We start from the raw sequence: 18,871 nt of genomic DNA on the forward strand, positions 1-18,871 counted from the left end.
GGCTGCTTGGGACAGATCCAGCACCTGTTTCCCCCTCTTGGACTCTTTATGAGTCATTTGGATAATATATTGACAACGACAACAAGGTTGTGCATGCAGCTGCTGAACCTTTGCTCTATCACAGCAAACATTGGTCAGATGATGAAGTTGTGCAAATTATACACTGTGATACATAATTAAATACCTAGGGCTGATATCTAAATGGCCTGCCATATTATTAAAGTAAAATAAAATATATTATTTTACTTTTTATACATACAACAAATTATTTAAATGTAATAAAGTAAAAAAAAACTTATTTTGAGCTGTGTACTATTGTACTGCATCTTTTAACTTTACACACATTTAGAAAGTTTGTGAATAAAAGTGTACTATCTAGACATTTTCTTTGTTATACAATGCTGGAAGTTTTTTTCTTTTGCAACTTCCAGACAGTTAGTCAATATGCTTTGGCAAGTAGAGGAACAGATCCAATGTTAGTGCAAGAGACGGAGAGTAATCATTAATTACAGACTGACGTCACGGTCCCACTCTGACTTTATTATTGATGCCATGCAGGGACCGTCAGTCAGAAACACGCAGGTTCTCTCCTCTAGTTGACTTTTTAAGATTTTTCTTGGTCAGCTCTCCATCAACTGACAAATTCAAATCAAGATGGGGAATACGCACTGCCCTCCTGAGGACTCAAATCACTTGGCCTCTGTTGCTCGGGACATCTGCCCTTTCCCGGACTACAACACCAATCCTCTTTTCGGCGAAATGCTGTCCATCAACTCTTCATCTCACCTGAGGGAGCGCTACATGGAAGCACAGCTCAACCTGACCACGAGGCAGCAGGATGTCTTCACCCGGGGCCTGAGGACCACTTTCGGCAGGGAGGGCAAGGTGACTCATGGCGGGGTGGGGGTAGTGGCCCTCTCCCTGGCTGTGCTGTTTGACACTCTCGCCAGACAGGCCAGGGGAGAAAGAGTGTCAGACTCAGGGCCCATTCCAGGTTTATTTATGAAAGACCTGAGAGGCTACCAAGCACCACATGTCTACACAATCAGTCAGTACCTGAGGCTGGTGCCCCACATTGCAAACAACCCCAGCAGGATGAGAGAGGAGACAGAGAGGTACTGCAATGCGTATTTGTGTACACGGGCCCTATTAAGGCCATTTGAATGTGTACTCAGTGTCAGCTGGTGTGATTTAATTGTCTGTTTTTCTCTCCAAGGCACCTCGAGCAGTTAAAAATCGATTTCAAGTCTTTGAGCGAGACGGGAGAAAACCACACGTTGGCGATAAAGGACGACATCACGGCACTCAATTTGATGCTGGGGCAATTGTTTACTGCCAATTTACTGTTGCACCTCCGCCGCATCAACGTTACAGCTGATGTGACTTTCCCAAAAGAGGTTTTTGAATGGTTATATCCAGCATATATGGGAATAATACCAACTGGTATGATCTTTAACCTCAACTGTGACCCAGACGCTGCAGACAAAGACTTCTTGGCTAAAGTGCAACAATCTGAAAACCGCACCCAAGAAGCTTTTAACAGATGCAAGTCAAGCATTGGAGAAACCAATGTGCCCGAGACATGGCTGCTGTATGTTGCACAGCTGGAATGGCTGGATGTCATGTTTCTGCCCTCGCGTACAACTGGAAATGATACTTCTGACGAAATGCTTAATCTAAGAGAGGATTTTGATCTGAAGGCCAATGCACGCGTAAAATGGGCAGAGTAGTTTACTGGCCAATGGTTCAAATACTGCTAAAAAGAAAGTAATCAGAATCAAGAAAATGGATTTAAATTGGAGCATGAATGATGGAATTCATGAAGCCAGATGAGCTGTTAGACATCAGTCAGGGATAACAAGGCACCGTGGGACAAAAGAGTCAGAACGTGATCAGTTATATCACTTTATCGGCAATGATACGTTGTGGTTTCTTTGTTTCCTTCTTTTGACAAATGTACTTATTGTAAGTTGCTTTGGACAAAAGCGTCTGCTAAATGACCTAAATGTAAATGTAATGTTATATTGTTTTGACTCTGATGCAGTGCTCTTTTTTTACTTACTTCCTTAATCTGCTTGTGATATGTGTAAGTCATCTGTATGCCCCAGTATTAAACAAGCCAATACATTCACATTTTGTCATAACCTCTGAGCCTTTATTTTGTTCTCAGAAAGGGAAATATTGATGGATGTCATGAGTAAGATATAATGGGAATTGTCTTCTGGTTCCAAAAAGCTAAAATTACTGTAAAGCAAATTAAATCTAATTGGGGGGGGGGGGGGGGGGGTGTCACGATGATCTGTTAGCATTGTGCATTAGAGAGCAGTTAACTGTCAAAGTTGACATAATTGATGCGTTTTAGGAATGTTTCAGTTTCACGCTGAAGCGAGAAGCGTCAACATGGCGTTGCTTCACACCGAATGCAAAGTGTAACTTGCGACATCACAAGCAAATATGGATGTAGAAAGCACTAAGAGAGTGCACTGTTATGAGTGAAAGGAGAAAATGTATTGTGTGTGTGTGTGTCTGTGCCCCTGAGGTAACTCAAATCCAGGACTGTAGTAAACAAGCAGAGCCCTGTGGGTTGAAAATCAAGCGCTCAAAAAGACCCAGACCACCAGAATCTGTTCCCTTTCAGTCTGCAACAAAAGCTGGCCTCCCTCCCGAGCTCGTAGCGAGTCAGCGGGCAGAGTTCACTGCGGAGACTTTGGTGTCCGTTTATAAACCACACTATAAGCACATGTGAGCGGGCATTTGTGTTTTGGTTTCTTTCCGTGAGCTTCCCCACAGGATGAAGTTAGCAGCGTGCTTTGTTTTGGTTCCGTACGCAGCGTTTGAGTTGAAAAGTTCCCTCTGAGTTTGACTATCGAGTGCCAGCAGTGCCCCACGCCGAGGGAGGACATGACACCGCAGACGGAGGCGGACAGGCAGCAGCATCAGGTCCTGCTCCTCTCTGTTCAGAACGCTTGTGTTGTTCTTCAAGCGTTTCCAGGGACAGAATAAATAGCTGCGCTAAACCAAAGGCATTTGCCTCCCTCGCTGCTATGAATGCACCACTATGAGACACATATTACCGGCGGTTACCGAGTCTTTCTGGACATTTTTCCTCCCCTCTCTTTCTGTTTTTTTTTTTTTTGCGAGCATTGCTGGGCCACGTGAAAGAAAGTAATCTCCATCGTTTGTCCCGGTCAACATCTCACCAGCGAAACATGGAGGATTTCAGACGCAGGCTCGTCTTATCTCGATGAAATACTGCAGCGTCTTGGCTCTAGGAGACAGAATCCCAGGTAACTGTGAGGATTCTTCCCTTGTTTCCATCCACTTAAGGTCCACTTGCAGCAGCCAGCGATATCCATCAGCATTAAGGGGCTGCTGCTCTTGTACTTATTGTGGGCTTTACGTGGATCGTAAAGGCCTTAAAGGTCGACGCTGGAATGTAACAGGAGTGAACTGATGTGGAGGGAGCGACTCAGAGGTCACGGTGCTGACGATGTCAACTGAGCAGATTCCTAAAGGGATGACATGAAAATTATTGAACTATATGGCTCCAATGTAACAGTGAGCTTAGACTACACACACACACACACACACACACACATACAGTCTCTCTCTCTTTCTCTCGGACATCAGTGTACTCTCTCTCTCCACAGTATAATCAGGAACATGAGCGTAAAGGAATTTCTCCATTATGTAAGGTGCGAGGGGGAACTGCTTCTGAGAAAACTGGAGCACTGGAAGAGATCTAGAGATATGGAGAGAGAGAGAGAGAGAGAGAGAGAGAGAGAGAGAGAGAGAGAGAGAGAGAGAGAGACGTCATGTATGTCTAGTGATGACAACAGGTCCCTGGATGGATGAGATGGAGACTTTATCTAACCTTATAAGGTTACGTATACGTCTAACAAGTTCAAATCCAGACAGATGGATTCCTGTTCATGTATCACGAAAGGGTCAAACCATTTGCCACACACACATCCATAAAGGAGGAACATTACATCGTCCATTAAAGCCCTTATGTGTGCTCTTCGTCCATTCAGATAACAGGTCATATTTGACTGTGACGAAGAAAAGGTGCTTTACATAAACAAATGTGTGATTACAGTCACAGGGCCGCTTTTGTAACGAGTTCCTAAGCTGTCAGAGGGACCTGGACGGGAAACCTTTCACCCTGTTGTCAAACAGTCTCCGGTTATGTAACCGATTGTTTTGACCCACACATTGTAGCATGAAGCCCCAGCAGCTTCCCCAGACGTTCACAATTTGAAATCCCAGCTCCGGCTTTTCACAAACCTCAAGGGATCAATGTGTCATGGCGAGAGGCGCTGACAGACTCGTCCGTGATTGGTTAAGCATGAGATAAAACGCCGGCTGAGGGGCTACAGCCAAAAACATCTCACAGCCCAGCAGATGTCAGACCCCGACTTTTGTATATTGCATTAAAAAAAAAATGAATGATTGTTCTGTTGATGTCTGTTTTGATCGTCCTTACAGACTCAAGAGAGACAAATTGTTATTGAAAGCAAGTTTCGTCGCCTGATAACCTTCAGAAACCATTAAGCGGGACCCGAGTTTAAATCCCCAGTTGTTCAGAGCAGGTTATCTGGATGTCACGGTATGCTTTTTGACTCCTCTTCGTATTTGTTTGGATCTGTTGGAGCCAAGTGCTCTTTTACAGAGAAAACCGCTGCACATCTGTCTCAAATCATCCTCTAATGGTCACCTTAAATATCAAAGTCACATGAACCGAGCCTGAGAGTCCTGAGAGAAAACAAACAGGCACTTCATCAACCACTTCAATAACTGCATGTGTGTATGCAGAGAGGGAGAGAGAGAGAGAGAGAGAGAGAGAGAGAGAGAGAGAGAATGCTGTATGGGAACAATACCACCTCACACTGGGAAAACAAACCTCACAAGGACGGACGAGAGGCATAAAGGTTTAAAAAAAAAAAAGGAAGGAGAGCAGTTCTGACCGAACATTTCTGGCATTCCTCAGCTTCATGCAGCAGCAGGACCTTCTTTAGGGGAAGTAGTCGGTCCAAGAGCCAAGAGCCATCAGAGCAGGACCCCGTGGGGAGCCCCGCTTTCTCCTCATTGGCCACAGCAGAGCTGCTCTGGCTCCGTGCCGACCACGAGAGGAAGAGCACATGAAAGCAAGAATCCAGGATAATGGAGGGCAGAGATATTGTTTAACCTGGAAGAAGTAAACAAGCATAAGATTGGGTGCATGAGAGAGAATGAGACTACAGTGGAAAGCATTACTCTGTGTTCCTCTTCTCAGGATGCTGGCATTTCCGGTTCAGAGAGCCTGCTGGATATTTATGGAGGACTGGCCCGAGAGAGGGCTTTTAGTTTTCTTTGCGATACTCGGTTTCTTGAAATAGACGTGCTGAGAGGAGAAGCAGATGCTTCACATGTGATCCGATCCAAATGTGGTTAATCTGTTTTGATATTAGATCTGCTTTTTCTCCCCGACTCCACACGCAGGTGAACTATGAACACTGGACGGACAGAAAATGAGAACATATGATGCACGCTTTCTGCAAGTCCGCATTTCTGCAGATTTTGCCTGAGGGAATTACGCAAAATAAAAAAAAAAACAGACACACACAAGCAGAAGTTTGATACAAAATGCACCTGTATTTTCTTGTTACATTTTGCAATGCATGCCATCAACATTTATTCATTTTGACATATCGTCCACGAGGACAAGTGCAAACCTGCCTGGAAAAACAGGAATACCAAAAAGTTAACGTACAAAATAAGACACGATATAATGATGTTAACATTCATACACTAGTAAAAAACAACAACATCAATTTTACAGATTAATCTTAATACTAACTCACAATATACATTTCAGTACTTGTTTGAGAAATGATTCTCAATTTCTCTGCTCCCGAGCATTTAAAGGCAAACGTCACGTTTTTTGTTTTTTTTCTTCAGTTGACCATGTCATCGTTTCGCCAATTGCAATTCTCATAACAAAACGGTTGCGTTGCTTTAAACCCCCGACATCCCCTCTTTCCAGACTTGTTTTCACAATATTTGAAGAGCCTGAAATCTTGTGACAAAATCGCAAAAAGTAAAAAAACAAAAACAATTGTGTGCAACTTGTGCAATAGCCGACAAAACAAAAGCAAACCTGTCACATTAACACACGAGTGAGGTTGAAAAAAAGTGGCACTTTGTGAATGACAGGTAATGTGACAAACAGTGGATGGTGGAAGATGGTTTAAATGTACAGTATAATGATAACGGGTTCCTTTCTAACATGGGAGTCTAACAAAATAAAAAGTGCTTAAGATTGTCCTTAAAAAACAAGAATGCTACTATTTTCCCAACTCAGGCACTGATGTGGCTTTGTGTATTTAAAGGGGTTAAGTGGTATAACAAACGCACATAAATAAACATATAACAGTGGAACAATCCTTTGCTTTAATTCTTTTGTTAAGTACATCAGTCGGCAGTCGAAACCCTTTCCTTCCTTCAACAAAACTCATCACAGGAGGCATGTCTGGGCCAGCTGAAGCAAAAATGTGTTTTGATGAGAGCACACAGTGAGGAAAGCCATTTCCCAAGGCTGCCTCTTCTCTGAACCCCAGTTCAAAAGGCGAGCTGGGTCAAAAAGAGAAACCAGTGTGCGTGCAGGGCTGACCCAGCCACAGTGTTAAGCCGAGTCACTTTTAAGGTAGCGGTGCAGTCCTGCGGCCAAGTCCTTGTGTCTCCTCTCCCACATCTTTATTCCTCTCATAGTCCTTCCGTACAATCATTACTCAAACACATGCAGAGGTATTAAAGTACACACAGAGGCCAGCTCACAGACATCACAGCAGTAGAAGCAGCCAGCGGCAGGCACACAGCATCCATATAGCAGGGCCCTCAGTCACATCAGGACCAAGAAGCTGCGTCTGCTCCGTGCAGTTCCAATTCTCTCTCTCCGTCCCCCGAATGTCATTCAGCAGATCAGCTCCTGCTTGATCTCGGCCCGCGTGGGAAAGGGGGGTTCGACGAAGGAGAAGGCGTCGCGGCCCGTCTTCAGCCCGCCCTGGCCCGGGCACGACCCGAGGTACGACCCGATCAAGTCCAGCTCGGGCGAGGGAGCCGGGCTCTCGGGCTCCGACTCGGACTGGCTGGTCTCCGGCTCGTCCAGAGAGGAGGCCGACCTGGCGTGGAGGTGCGGGTGGGAGTGGGGAAGGGGGAGCGAGTTCAGCCAGGGGTGGTTGAGGCATTCTTCCGCAGTGGCTCTCTTCCTGTACACACAAACACAATAACACAGCGGATGAGTGGAAATTCCCGAAGAGTTGACATAACCGGCGGATCGCCTGTTCTTCCGATTCCCTTCACCCGATCGGTTCTCTCGCAAGACGTCAGCAATATTCCTTTTCAACATTTGGTTTGGAAAACCACAAAGAAAAAGCACTTTTTTTGCTCTCAAGATTTTTTCCCCCTCCATCTCCCACCGATTACTCAAACCCTTAGGAATCTTCCACTTTTTCCAACGCTACCATTAATCTGCTGCAATAAACGATACCGACTGGAGAATATGGCTCTGGATGTTAGACAGAGGCCGCTGCTACTTTTCATCAACAAATTGCGGGCGACAAAGTGCAGGCTCAGTGTGGGGGCTCTCAATCTGAATCAGGGTTCCAGCTGCGCTAATCAGAACTGTGGTTACATAGCAGGGGTGTGAGGATGGAGCTGAAATATGGATGCTACGGATATCTACGCCTCCATTCTAGCTTCCATCAAACAGAAGAACTGTCTGTGCAAACTAGTTACTTCCACCAACAGATGAGAACGAAAGGAGCCTTTTTTTAAATTAAAATGATGCTTGTACATTCAATTTAAAATAACAAAAAATATGTTTGAACATGTGTTTAAATGTGATGAAATCAATGTGAAAGTAAGCCTCTTAGAATTATAAAGAGTATTGGTATCGATATGATTCTTGCTCTTTATGACATTGTATCACATTGAAACCACATTCTTATTACAAAGCTTCCCTTGAAACGCACCTTAGTTTCTTTACACACAAAGCTGACTCATCAGTGTTGGCTGTAATGTCAAAAACACAGAAGACACTGGCCTAAAAAGTTTACAACCACCGCCTGCAAAGAGGGAAATGACTTGTGGTGACGCACTTCTTGTTACCACACACTAAGCCTGCCTCATATCCTCACTATGTAAATCATCTCAAAGTGATGCTGACGGAAAAGTTTCAGTTTGAGCCATAATCAGCACATCTGATGTCATCGGATGATCTTTACGGTAATGTGCCTCACCTGGGGTTTTTAAGCAACAGGCACTTGATGAAGTCGACGGCCTGAGAGGAGATCCCCTCGAACGTGTCCTGCGAGTAGTCCACGTTGACTTGGGAGATGTTGAGGAATGTCTCCTGCTTGTCGTCGCCCAGGAAGGGAGACTCGCCCGTGAGCATGACGTAGGTCAGCACCCCGATACTCCTGAGAGGGAGGAAGTGAGGGAACGAGGTTACAGAGAGGGTTTTGAAACACGCTGTAATTATTAAGTATGAAGCAAAGATGAGCGTGTGGTCAAAAGTCTAGACTTGTCTGTTGCACGTTAGCGAGGCGACGTCACCGTCCGCAATATGTCTTCATTCTCAGACTAAAGGGGTTCTGAGTCTCTGTAGCACACTCACCACATGTCTGTCGCAGTGCTGATGGGTTCATAGTTCAGGATCTCTGGCGCTGCAACAGAACCACACAGGCCCAATTAGTCTCACGTCAAAAAGATGCAAGGGATGCTGGGTATTTGACGGGCTGAACAAACTTACCGACATACTCCGGGGTACCGAGGATCTCCCTGACTTCTGTGATTTTGTCCATGCGCCGGGACAAGCCAAAGTCCACGATGCGGATGTCCCCCAGAGGTCTGGCACTGGTCAGCAGGATGTTCTGGGGCTGGAGAGGAGGACGCACAGATTAGACGTTACATAACCATTATCTGAGGTCGTTAACTACATAGCAGTACGAGGGAGTCAGCAGGGGTAAGTGGTTCTAGGAGGATTTGGGGTGTGGTTCGCCAGTCAGCATCTAGCTGCTCCTCTGAGGTCATCCTCTAAGCCAATCAGACCAAAAACAGGTAGGATACCCGTGCCAACCACTGGCATGGCTCCGTGGTCTGTGTGGCAAATACCGGAGCGTATACGTCTGAGCTGGATTCTGGGTCAGACTGGCCAAACGCTTATTCACTTTAAAAAGTGTTGTATAACGTGTAATAAGAAACCAGATACTTTGTTAATTTGTATATGCGATATAGAAGGAAAACCTCAATGACGACCGCCTTGTTACCTCAGGGGCCATTAAAGAAAACACGATAGCCCAGTGAGGCTCCTCCACTGACTGATTCCCCCTGGGAACGGGGTCGAGACACACTGAACCAGTTGCGGTTGCATAACAGAAATCATATCTCCCTCAGTCTGCCACTCGAGGCAAAACACTGCCCTATATGTCACAGAATCTCCCCGCGCGCTCACTTTCAGATCCAGATGCACCACGTTGTTCCGATGCAGGAAGGCCACGCCGTTCAGGATCTGCTTGGCCAGCCGGATCACGTCTTTCTCCGTGAAGGCCTCGTCGTTATCGGCAACGCACTGGTTGAAGATTTCGCCACCGGCGGCGCTGGAAGGAAAGCACAGGGAGAAAAAGTGAGGAAAACAAAACACGGAGAAGACGAGAAGAAAACAACTGAGCAGCCACCCAGTGTTTCAGTTTAGTTTGGCTTACTTTCCGTTTTGATTCTTCACTTCAACTCGTTAGAATAAATTGCACCTTAAACTGTACAAATACGCCCTTCCTTTGAGGTTGAAGCACAAAAGCTCACAATAGCAAACTCCAACTTGTCCCATTAGTACAATTTTAGTTAAATAACCCATTAAGTCATTTCCAATGAAAATTATGTAACACCCCGTCTCATTATTGTACTTTGGCTTGAAGGAACAAAGTCCACCCACACACAACACAACACACACACACGCACACACGAATCAATATCATTCTAGCTTTCCTGCATGTACCATCCTGTTCTGAGGAATATTGCTGGAGATAAGAATGGTCATATCAGCTTACAGAAAGAGCAGATAAGGCCGTATACAGCCCCAGGGGAACTTATGAAATCAGAAAAAGGGGAAACTGAAGTAAACACCAACTGATCAAAGCCTAAACCTTCTCTCGAAGCAGAAAAGGATCCATATGCAATAATTTAGCCACAGAAGGTGGCAGAGGAGTTTTGTCAAGTTGGTAACTAGATCCTCCTAAAAGCTCCTTAAAGTTCTCCGCTCATTTGTTCAACAACTTACATCTAAGGAATTAACCTTTTTTGGGGGCTTAGTAAATAAACAAATCGATGGTGACTTCTCACCTTTCTGTGGAAGGAAGAGACAGACTCTTGCCTGGACTTGCTGCGCTTGTGTAACAACATTAAGTAAAGTGGTGGAATAACGTTGGACGCTCCATCAGTCAGATCAATGCCTGAAGCCGACGGTTCACCTCCCCAAAACAACTAGAACCATGTGTGGTATGGGATTTAGATAGAGGAAAACTTTGGGACCAGGCCCTGGGCACGGCTGTTACATAACCAGCACCGTCCTCTCTCTCCCTGTTAGCTTCCTAACCCGCACTCTTTACTCTCCTCAGCTGTGAAAATAGCACCCGTGTTTTGGGGGATTTTGAGGATATCCGTCATTGGTCCATCGGGTTTCTTTCTCCCTCCCAGCACAGATTACTGGACCTGCCACCGACTGTTGCAAACAGGAGAGCTGTGGAGCCAGATCAAGCACAAACTGCACTCAGGCCCTTTACATTGATATGCGTGTATATATTAAATGCAAGCGAGCCTGCTAGTGTTTTCATTCAGGAGAGGAAATGAAAGACATGCGAGTGCGGTTTTACTGGATAACAGCCAGTGGAAAATCAAAAACCCCTCCCGCCTTGGTGTTATATATTGAAAATGAACTTGAATCCGCCAACCTGACACGGACTTTGAACTATTACCATACCTGTCTGCACAATGAAATGCTTGACAAGACAGGGTTTTAATAGCTTCATTTAACCTGTCAGCAGAGCGCCCGAGAGGATTTAAAATCTTGATAAAGACCGTCTTGTTTAAATTCAACAGACTGCACACATTCTGGCCAAGCACTTAGGAAGGATCCGATACTTCCCCTGAAGTTTAAATATTGTCTCCACGCTCTCCCTCCTTCCAAACGACTTAATGCACGCTCTACATCAGTGTGTAGGAGACGCTATCCTCCCCTGCACCGAGCTGCAGAATAATCCACCGCACTCAACATGAGTGAGGACACGGAGGAGCCAAACACCCAGACCAAGACACCAGCTGAGAACATATGAAGCATTTCTCTATTTTTAAAGTGGTAAACCAAGTTAACCTCCTTTTTTATTTTATTTCTGGAGGCTATTTGGTCAAAGCCCTTTTTGGCTGACCACCAAGCCAGGTGCTCTCTGACGTCATGGTAACACAACCCGGTCAACCTCCTTCCTCAGGTCTGACCTGTCTGCTGGCTGATACCGACGCTGTCTGTGCTCTATAGTCCAATTAAAGTCCACTGAGGTCACTAGTGCGCTATGTTACTGTATGTTAAAGGGTGAGGAGGCAATTGAAGTCACTGTGAGGGAATTTGAACTGGTTATGAATCAGACTTTATGTAATACTGATGCCTTTTTATTACACAGATAAGGAAAGGAGACTATCAGCGATAAGATATTTCTGTATATTTATTTTTATGCTTTTCATATATGCGCCCAGCCTGCTGCAGATATAATAAAAAATAAATTAAAAAACGGCTGAATTTGTTTGGTTGCAATTTCCTGGTGTTAGCGTCGGTTCCTGCGTTAGCGTAAGCTAACCACTTAGTGGGTTCGCAACTTACTTCACGGTACACTTTCATATATGTGGAAAAAGCAGGAAATGAAAGGTTGTGCTTCCTGGATCACAGTCACAGTGATAAATTCTCCAGGAACGCATTGCTACTTTGCAAAAAAAAAAAGGTGATGCACCTACATTTTTCATCAATGTGACCATCTCTCAAACTAGTCATTACGCTGGGGCTTTCTGTGGTACTGACGCACGAGGGAGATGATTAGAATTCAACTTCTCGCTTCCATTTCTCCGACATTACCAAGGATGTGGTTGTGGCTACAAGGAGTGCATGTGTGTGTGTGTGTATGTGTGTGCAGCGTGGTGGTGTGTGCTAGTTTTGGGAGCCTTGCTTGCTGCTGAACTCAGAGGAAATGGAAAATGGTTTGCAATTCTTGAAACTCACGCTGAGGTCAGACAGTTTGAAGACAGCGTGAGGTTCTCGCTGCGAGTGCTGCTGCAGCATTTAGGACAAAAAAAAAAGTGTGATGGATGATTACCGACAAAAGGATGAGTTGACATTTAAAAGCTGAGCCCTTTAAGTGCCTTTAACGTGTCGTGCGTGTGCCGGCTGCTTGGTGTTACACTCAAAAGGCTCCCAGCGCGGCTCTGTTTGGAACCGTGGACGAGTGCCGGCTGACCTCCTGCTGTGTTTTCTCTGCAGGGATGCAGGGGTGAACTATGGTGCTACTTCCCCTTTCACACTTCAGTCAGAGGTCAAACACAGCCCCCCCCTTCAGAGAGACCTTTGTTCTGAGGAGGCATTCCACGTCTGGGGTTCCTGCCTGAGCAGAGAGCAGTTCAGGCCCGGGGTAGAGGGGAGGGATCCGAGCATAATTGCACTGCGCTATCTGCCTGTTATGAGGCAAGCGAGGTTATTAGTGTCCCCATCCTAATTAGAGGCCATCATAAGAGCAGCCAGGGGACGCTCGCTGGATACGCCTCACGTCACTTAACACTCGACCACAGCAGAGCCGACCCAGACAGCTGGGCTGACCTTCACCTGCGTGTTGAGTCTAGAGCGGCGAGCGCCGCGTTCTCACGGCGGTGTGAAACCGCCTCATCTGTAAGCTCAATGTTGTCGTTTTCACATGGTGAGCTCGGTGCGGTTCTGCCACTGTGGTATTTAAAGTGACAGTTCCCGGCAGCAGTTTTCACAGAACAAGAAAAACCGAGAGCGAGAGAGAGAGAGAGAGAGAGAGTGAGAATTTCCATTTAAGGCTGAGTTCATGTCACAATTGTAGATGCCTATGCATTTCACGCGTGTGTGGGTTTTTTTTTGTTTTTTTTTTTTGAGGTGAGCAAGACGCCAGTGACGTGCAGCTGTATCCTCATAAATTTCGATAACAGACTTAGATAAAAGGTGGCATTTCACATGAAAAGCGCCAAAGCGGAGGCGTGCTCTTCACACACCATACAGGATGTAGCATTTAATGTGAGGTTATGTAATTGCTTATTAAGTAGAAACAAATCTATATGTGTCCTAGAACTCAGTTTGGTGTCTTCAAATCGTTCGTGCTGTATGAGAAAAACTCACGGAAACTATTTCAGAGAGTGATGATTAAAAGGATTTTCACCATCAGTTTTCCTGGCGCGGCTCAAACGCCGACGAGTGAGGAAAGTTTAAAAGGCCATTTCAATTACTGCCCTCACTTTCTTCACAAATGTCTGTTTTTTTTCAGTGAACTCCCACAGTATTGTCTTACCACTCGAGGACGAGGATGATTTCGTTGTTGGTTTCGTAGACCTCATGCAGCGCCACCACGAAGGGGTTGGCCTTGGCCGACTCCAGCACGGCGATCTCGTTTAAGATGTCCATGCGGCAGTCCTCGCCCTTCCGTCGCTTGCGCAGGAACTTGGCAGCGCACTGCTTCCCCGTTGCCTTCTCGATGCACTTTTTCACCACCGCAAACTTTCCCCTGGGAAACAAAGAGGGGGCAGAGAGAGCGAGAGAGAGAGCGGTGAGGAGACAGAATAATCACGACCACATTACTGGCTTTTCAAATATACTTGGTTTTAGAGATTCGGGTTCTGTATCCGAGTAGCCACTGGATTAAATTTAGGTCATCGAAACGGCAGCGAATGAAAGGCTAAAATTACTGGACGGACTCATGACAGTTAAACTGCTATGAGGTGAAACCTAGATTACAGTGCGAGGCATGCGGAAAAGCCCGCCAACAGGCCACGAGTGCAACACTGTAGGCGAGGTTGAGGAACAGTTCAGAGATAAGAAGGTCAAGGGGCATCATTTGAATATACAGCCACTGCTATTGAGCACTGATATGTTCGTCGGTAGACATCACCCCCCCCTTCCTCTAGCCTTCGGGAGGGTCTGACAGGAGGCTGATTAGGCTGCTGAACAGTGGGCAGGGACGTGATAAGGATACGTTGAGTAAAAGCAAAGGGATGCAACAGTTGCTGGATGTCGCTGGTAAAATATGAGATTAACAAAAGAACATTTTCCACTCATTTCCCCCCCCCGCATAAACATTGATGGATTCATGGGAGGTGGCGAGGGTCAGCCGCGGGTGTGGGCAGGATGTCCGATGTGTGCAGAATTGCCTCTCTATGTCAAGCCGGCCACAATCACCAGCCGTCCCTCCCAGGCTGATAATGAGGCCTTGTCCACTTCCCTTTCTTCACAGCTGACAGCAGCGGGGACAAATGGGATTGTGTCGACACCTCCGCCCAGACCCGCGGCCAGAGCCTGCTTCTCCTTTGACAGTCGTACAAAAGCGGAGCAGTCGGCTGATACAGCAGGCCGGAGACCCCGGACCACCCACCAGACCGCGGGGCTGGGGTAGGCCAGGCAGGGGGTCACTGCGTGTTACAGTCAGGTTGGAGCCTAAGTAACCTCAGCATCTATGTCCAACAAAACATCGCAACGCCTTAATGAGCTACACAATACAGAGATGCTGCCAAGGGGCTTGGGAAAAGATGACTGTGAGCTGAATCTAAATTAAGTGGCCCGGTCAGCGTGGTGCCGGTCATTTTCCCACACAAGCCCACTGTGCCGCCAACCAAAAACACCAACTGTTCTGGCCAGAGCCCGGTTGTGTTTTGGCTAGCGCCCCGGCTGCTGCGAGGCCTGTTCCTTCTGGTTTTTTTTGTGTTTTTTTTCACCCCAAAAGCAGCGCAGAATGGTGACGACTCATTGTTCAGAGTGAAAAGGCAAAACTCGTCAGAGCCTTTTCATCCTTAATTAGCCAAGTTCAGAGCAACTCGCCGTGGGCTGGGAACTACATATGGAGTGAAAAGGAATGACCGCCGGCCACGGAAAGGAGCAACTGGAGGCCTTTTCAAAGGCTGACAAAAGGTCAAAGGTTACTGCACACGGCCATCTTCCAGCCGGCTGCGGTCACACTCTGCCGTGTCACTAGGCAGATGCACTCAATCTCCTTTCAGCGTCACAGTGCTTTCATGTAATCATCAACACACTCATTCATTTATTTTTTACTGATTACTTTCTCAAACATTCCGTCTATAGATTCACAGCTGATAAAAAAAAAAACCCTCATTTGCAGGGTTATCCTGTCATCAAGCATCAACTTTACTGTGACACATAAACCTAACTCCTCTCCACCACGAGAGATGGTGATAATTTGATTGAGGAGTCGGTTTCCTGTGGAGTCTGCGTTTCGTCTCCCTCAGCGGGACACTGACTCATGTCTGAAGTGCGATGATGAGAAGCGACAGCCCTCGCAGCTCTAATTTGCCCGTGTCACAGACGGACGCACAACGCCAGTTCCTCTTTCTGCTTTTGAGTCCACCACAAGCTACTTTGGGACCACAAGTCGTAACGCAAAGCTTGATGATGAAAAGTTTTTTGGAAACGCTTGTTGCAAAAGAATTCAACTCGGGCACAAACTGCTCTAATATGGTCAACATCCGTCCTAATGTACGGGCTGATCTGCCGGCATACATTCCTGCACTTAATGAGATTATGAAGCCTGATCTGATGTTGTTGGGTCCGACTCGTGGGGAGAGGGGGAAAGGAAGTGTTGAGGTATGAGGGTGAGAGGAGGAAGAGGGGACGTTAATAGGCTGCTCCAAGATCCCCCCCAACAAGGAAAACTGCATGCTCCCAACTGACTCTTTATTCAGGCTGTCCCACCACTCTGCAGACGGGGGAACTTACAGTGAAAATTGGGAGTTAGAGACACAGACACAGAATTGGCACAAATCAAACAGCTGTCGTGGTAACTGAAACCCAGGAATTCAAAATGTTTTTTTTTTTGTTGTTGAGGAAAGTCATTATTGTCTGGCACACTGGGGAATCCCTGCTGAAATGACCCACAACAGACAGAGGAAAGTGGTTAATTTATACAGTTCTCGTTGTACTGTATGGCTTAACCTACAAGTGAAGTTCAGCTCATGGCATTTGAGGAAGTTTACATTTTCACTACCATAAACAGCAGGACCAGCCAGACTACACAAGCGGATATAGACAGCAACGATATCACAGGCTGCAGGGTTTCAGAACCCAGAGAGAAATCTGCTTCCACGCCTGAGACGCCTGACATCCCTCCTCACCACACAGAACCTCACGGGCTCCAGCATCTACACGAGCCCCATTATGTCCACCTTAGGTTTCCATCGAAACGCTTCCACACCAGACGCATCACCAGTGCGCGTGCCAAAGCGCGTCTCCGTCTGCGCCTTTCACCGGGATGCGATGCGGGACTGGAAACGTCCAATGAACACGTGCGGGGGTCGAATCTAACATGACTACCAGCTTTACATCAAGATGTTTTTTGTTTTTTTTGCTAATTAAATCGCACGAGCGAAGTCTGCGCGCGGACCAATGAATCCTGGAAACAAGCAAAACCAGCTCACCTGCCCAGCTCTCTGCCGACCAGCTCGTAATTGGCCGTGAACGGGTCCGCTCTTATCCGCGTGTGGATCTTGGTCACCATTCCGTTCTTGCTCATCTTTGCTGGATCTGGCATTGAAGTCGCGTTTGAATTGGGGAAAAAAAAGATCTCCTTCCAGCAAAACAACGCACTCACACTCACTCACTCACGCAACAAAAAGACGATGTCGTCACGTAAACACTCGCATTCTAAGAGTCGCAAAGAGCCGAAGCAGCGGGAGGTAATCCAGTACGCGCGGTCCCAAAACAACAGGATGATGCCCTGCGGGGAGTGCGGCCCAGTCCGTGCGGTAAATTAGTTTGAGTGCTACTACACATTCCTGACAATAAACTCCTTGTCAGCCACCCTCCCCTCCTCCTCCTCCTCCTCCTCCTCCCCCCCTCCGCGCTGACGCTCCGCGGTGGAAGCCAATGAATGCGCCGAAGAGGCGGCGCAAGTCAGCTGGCAAAGCGGTGCGTTCAAGTGGCAGGAGATCATCAGCGCAGGTACACAAACATAAACAAACATTTCAATCGTTAGTTTCAGTTGGATCGTTCTCGTGATGACTTGGATGTAATTAAGGCAATTATTGAACGTGACGCATCCACTCAAAGGAGATCAAATGTGATTATCATATCATTTACAGCAGTCAAATGGTTCTGATGTAACAATCCCTTTAGGTGTGTGAGCCTTAAAGTTCAGGTGAAGTTAAATGTGTTTGCAAGGTCTAATTAATAAGATACTTGATGGTAAGTCAACATTGACTGTACTTGATCTGTTTCCCTTCTTATGCGAACACATGTCATACCCACCGACCCCCCAAATGTACTCCTTAAAGAACAAATAATGCAGGTTCTCATAGTGAAACACAAACAGATGAACACGCATAAGCTCACAAGCATTTCAGGCATGTCTGTCATGTCTCCGTGCTGCCTAGCTGGGCTCGGCTGTGCTGCAGGTGAGATGTTTTTCCCACACTCACTTGTGAATGTGAGGTTTGCCCTTGAGGTATGAGACTCGTCTTATCAGCGGGAGGGTTCTTTGTCGACCCCGTTGAACCTGCGGGTCATTTAACAAGAATTCAAGACATCCCATTAGTCGACTCATCAGCATGCCTGGCAACGTTTGGAAGGGAGAGTCCGCTGATGATCATGCACAGGTGATTCAGGGTTTTGTTTCTCCCCTCTTACTAAAACCAGAAATAGAAAGCACGCCATCGCAGAGTGACACTCTGTTGCCAAGACAGAGAAAATAAAAACAAACCAATGAGGAAATGATTGGTATTCATGGCCTGCAGAGTTGGTGATGACCTGGACTCCGTACGAAATGTGTCACCTAAGCTCTAGAGGCTTGCTGATGCTGAAACTGTGAATCTGTGAAGCTGTTGGAAAGACCGAGGCCTGGTCTGACCCCGAGTAAACAGAGCAAGCACACAGAGACGATAAAGGAAGCTGTGGTTTTCTGCCTTGTAAACAGAGACGCTGAGACCGTATGAGAATGTATGAAACCGTATGAGAGCGTATGAGACTGTATGAGAGCGTATGAGAGCGTATGAGACCGTATGAGACCGTATGAGACTGTATGAGACCGTATGAGACTGTATGAAACCGTATGAGAGCGTATGAGAGCGTATGAGACTGTATGAGACCGTATGAGACCGTATGAGACCGTATGAGACTGTATGAGACCGTATGAGACTGTATGAAACCGTATGAGACTGTATGAGAGCGTATGAGAGCGTATGAGACCGTATGAGACCGTATGAGACTGTATGAGACCGTATGAGACTGTATGAAACCGTATGAGAGCGTATGAGAGCGTATGAGAGCGTATGAGACTGTATGAGACCGTATGAGACCGTATGAGACTGTATGAGTCCATATGAGACCGTATGAGTCCATATGAGACCGTATGAGACCGTATGAGTCTATATGAGACTGTATGAGACCGTATGAGATGTTGTCCAACAAACAGCCTGAAACCCAAAGGCGTTTAATCTATGATTTAATAATGATATTAAATGAAGAAGCCGTAGCTGTTTAAAAAAAAGCTTTATAGATGATTAACTTAGTGTTTCGGCACTCTTGCCTTCATCAAGTGGCCACATGATTTTTCTGAAGAAGGGA

General features: G+C 46.4%; 2 protein-coding genes across 2 annotated transcripts; one reads left to right on the forward strand and one right to left on the reverse strand.

The window, feature by feature from the left end:
* Positions 1–568: 568 nt before the first annotated feature.
* LOC311031080 (uncharacterized protein) lies at positions 569–2,114 on the forward strand. The gene is made up of 3 exons (XM_084037191.1): positions 569–1,115; positions 1,217–1,922; positions 2,045–2,114. The coding sequence occupies exons 1-2, from the start codon at positions 655–657 to the stop codon at positions 1,728–1,730; spliced, it is 975 nt and encodes a 324-aa protein (XP_083893317.1). The 5' UTR covers positions 569–654; the 3' UTR covers positions 1,731–1,922; positions 2,045–2,114.
* A 3,500-nt stretch (positions 2,115–5,614) lies between these two features.
* stk17al (serine/threonine kinase 17a like) lies at positions 5,615–17,078 on the reverse strand. The gene is made up of 7 exons (XM_084038143.1): positions 16,729–17,078; positions 13,599–13,811; positions 9,494–9,638; positions 8,792–8,918; positions 8,657–8,705; positions 8,280–8,459; positions 5,615–7,247 (listed from the first exon to the last, which is right to left on the reverse strand). The coding sequence occupies exons 1-7, from the start codon at positions 16,839–16,841 to the stop codon at positions 6,953–6,955; spliced, it is 1,122 nt and encodes a 373-aa protein (XP_083894269.1). The 5' UTR covers positions 16,842–17,078; the 3' UTR covers positions 5,615–6,952.
* Between the last annotated feature and the right edge of the window lie 1,793 nt (positions 17,079–18,871).

The sequence above is a fragment of the Eutrigla gurnardus genome (assembly GCF_963514095.1).
Source record: "Eutrigla gurnardus genome assembly, chromosome: 20".
NCBI classification, from domain to species: domain Eukaryota; kingdom Metazoa; phylum Chordata; class Actinopteri; order Perciformes; family Triglidae; genus Eutrigla; species Eutrigla gurnardus.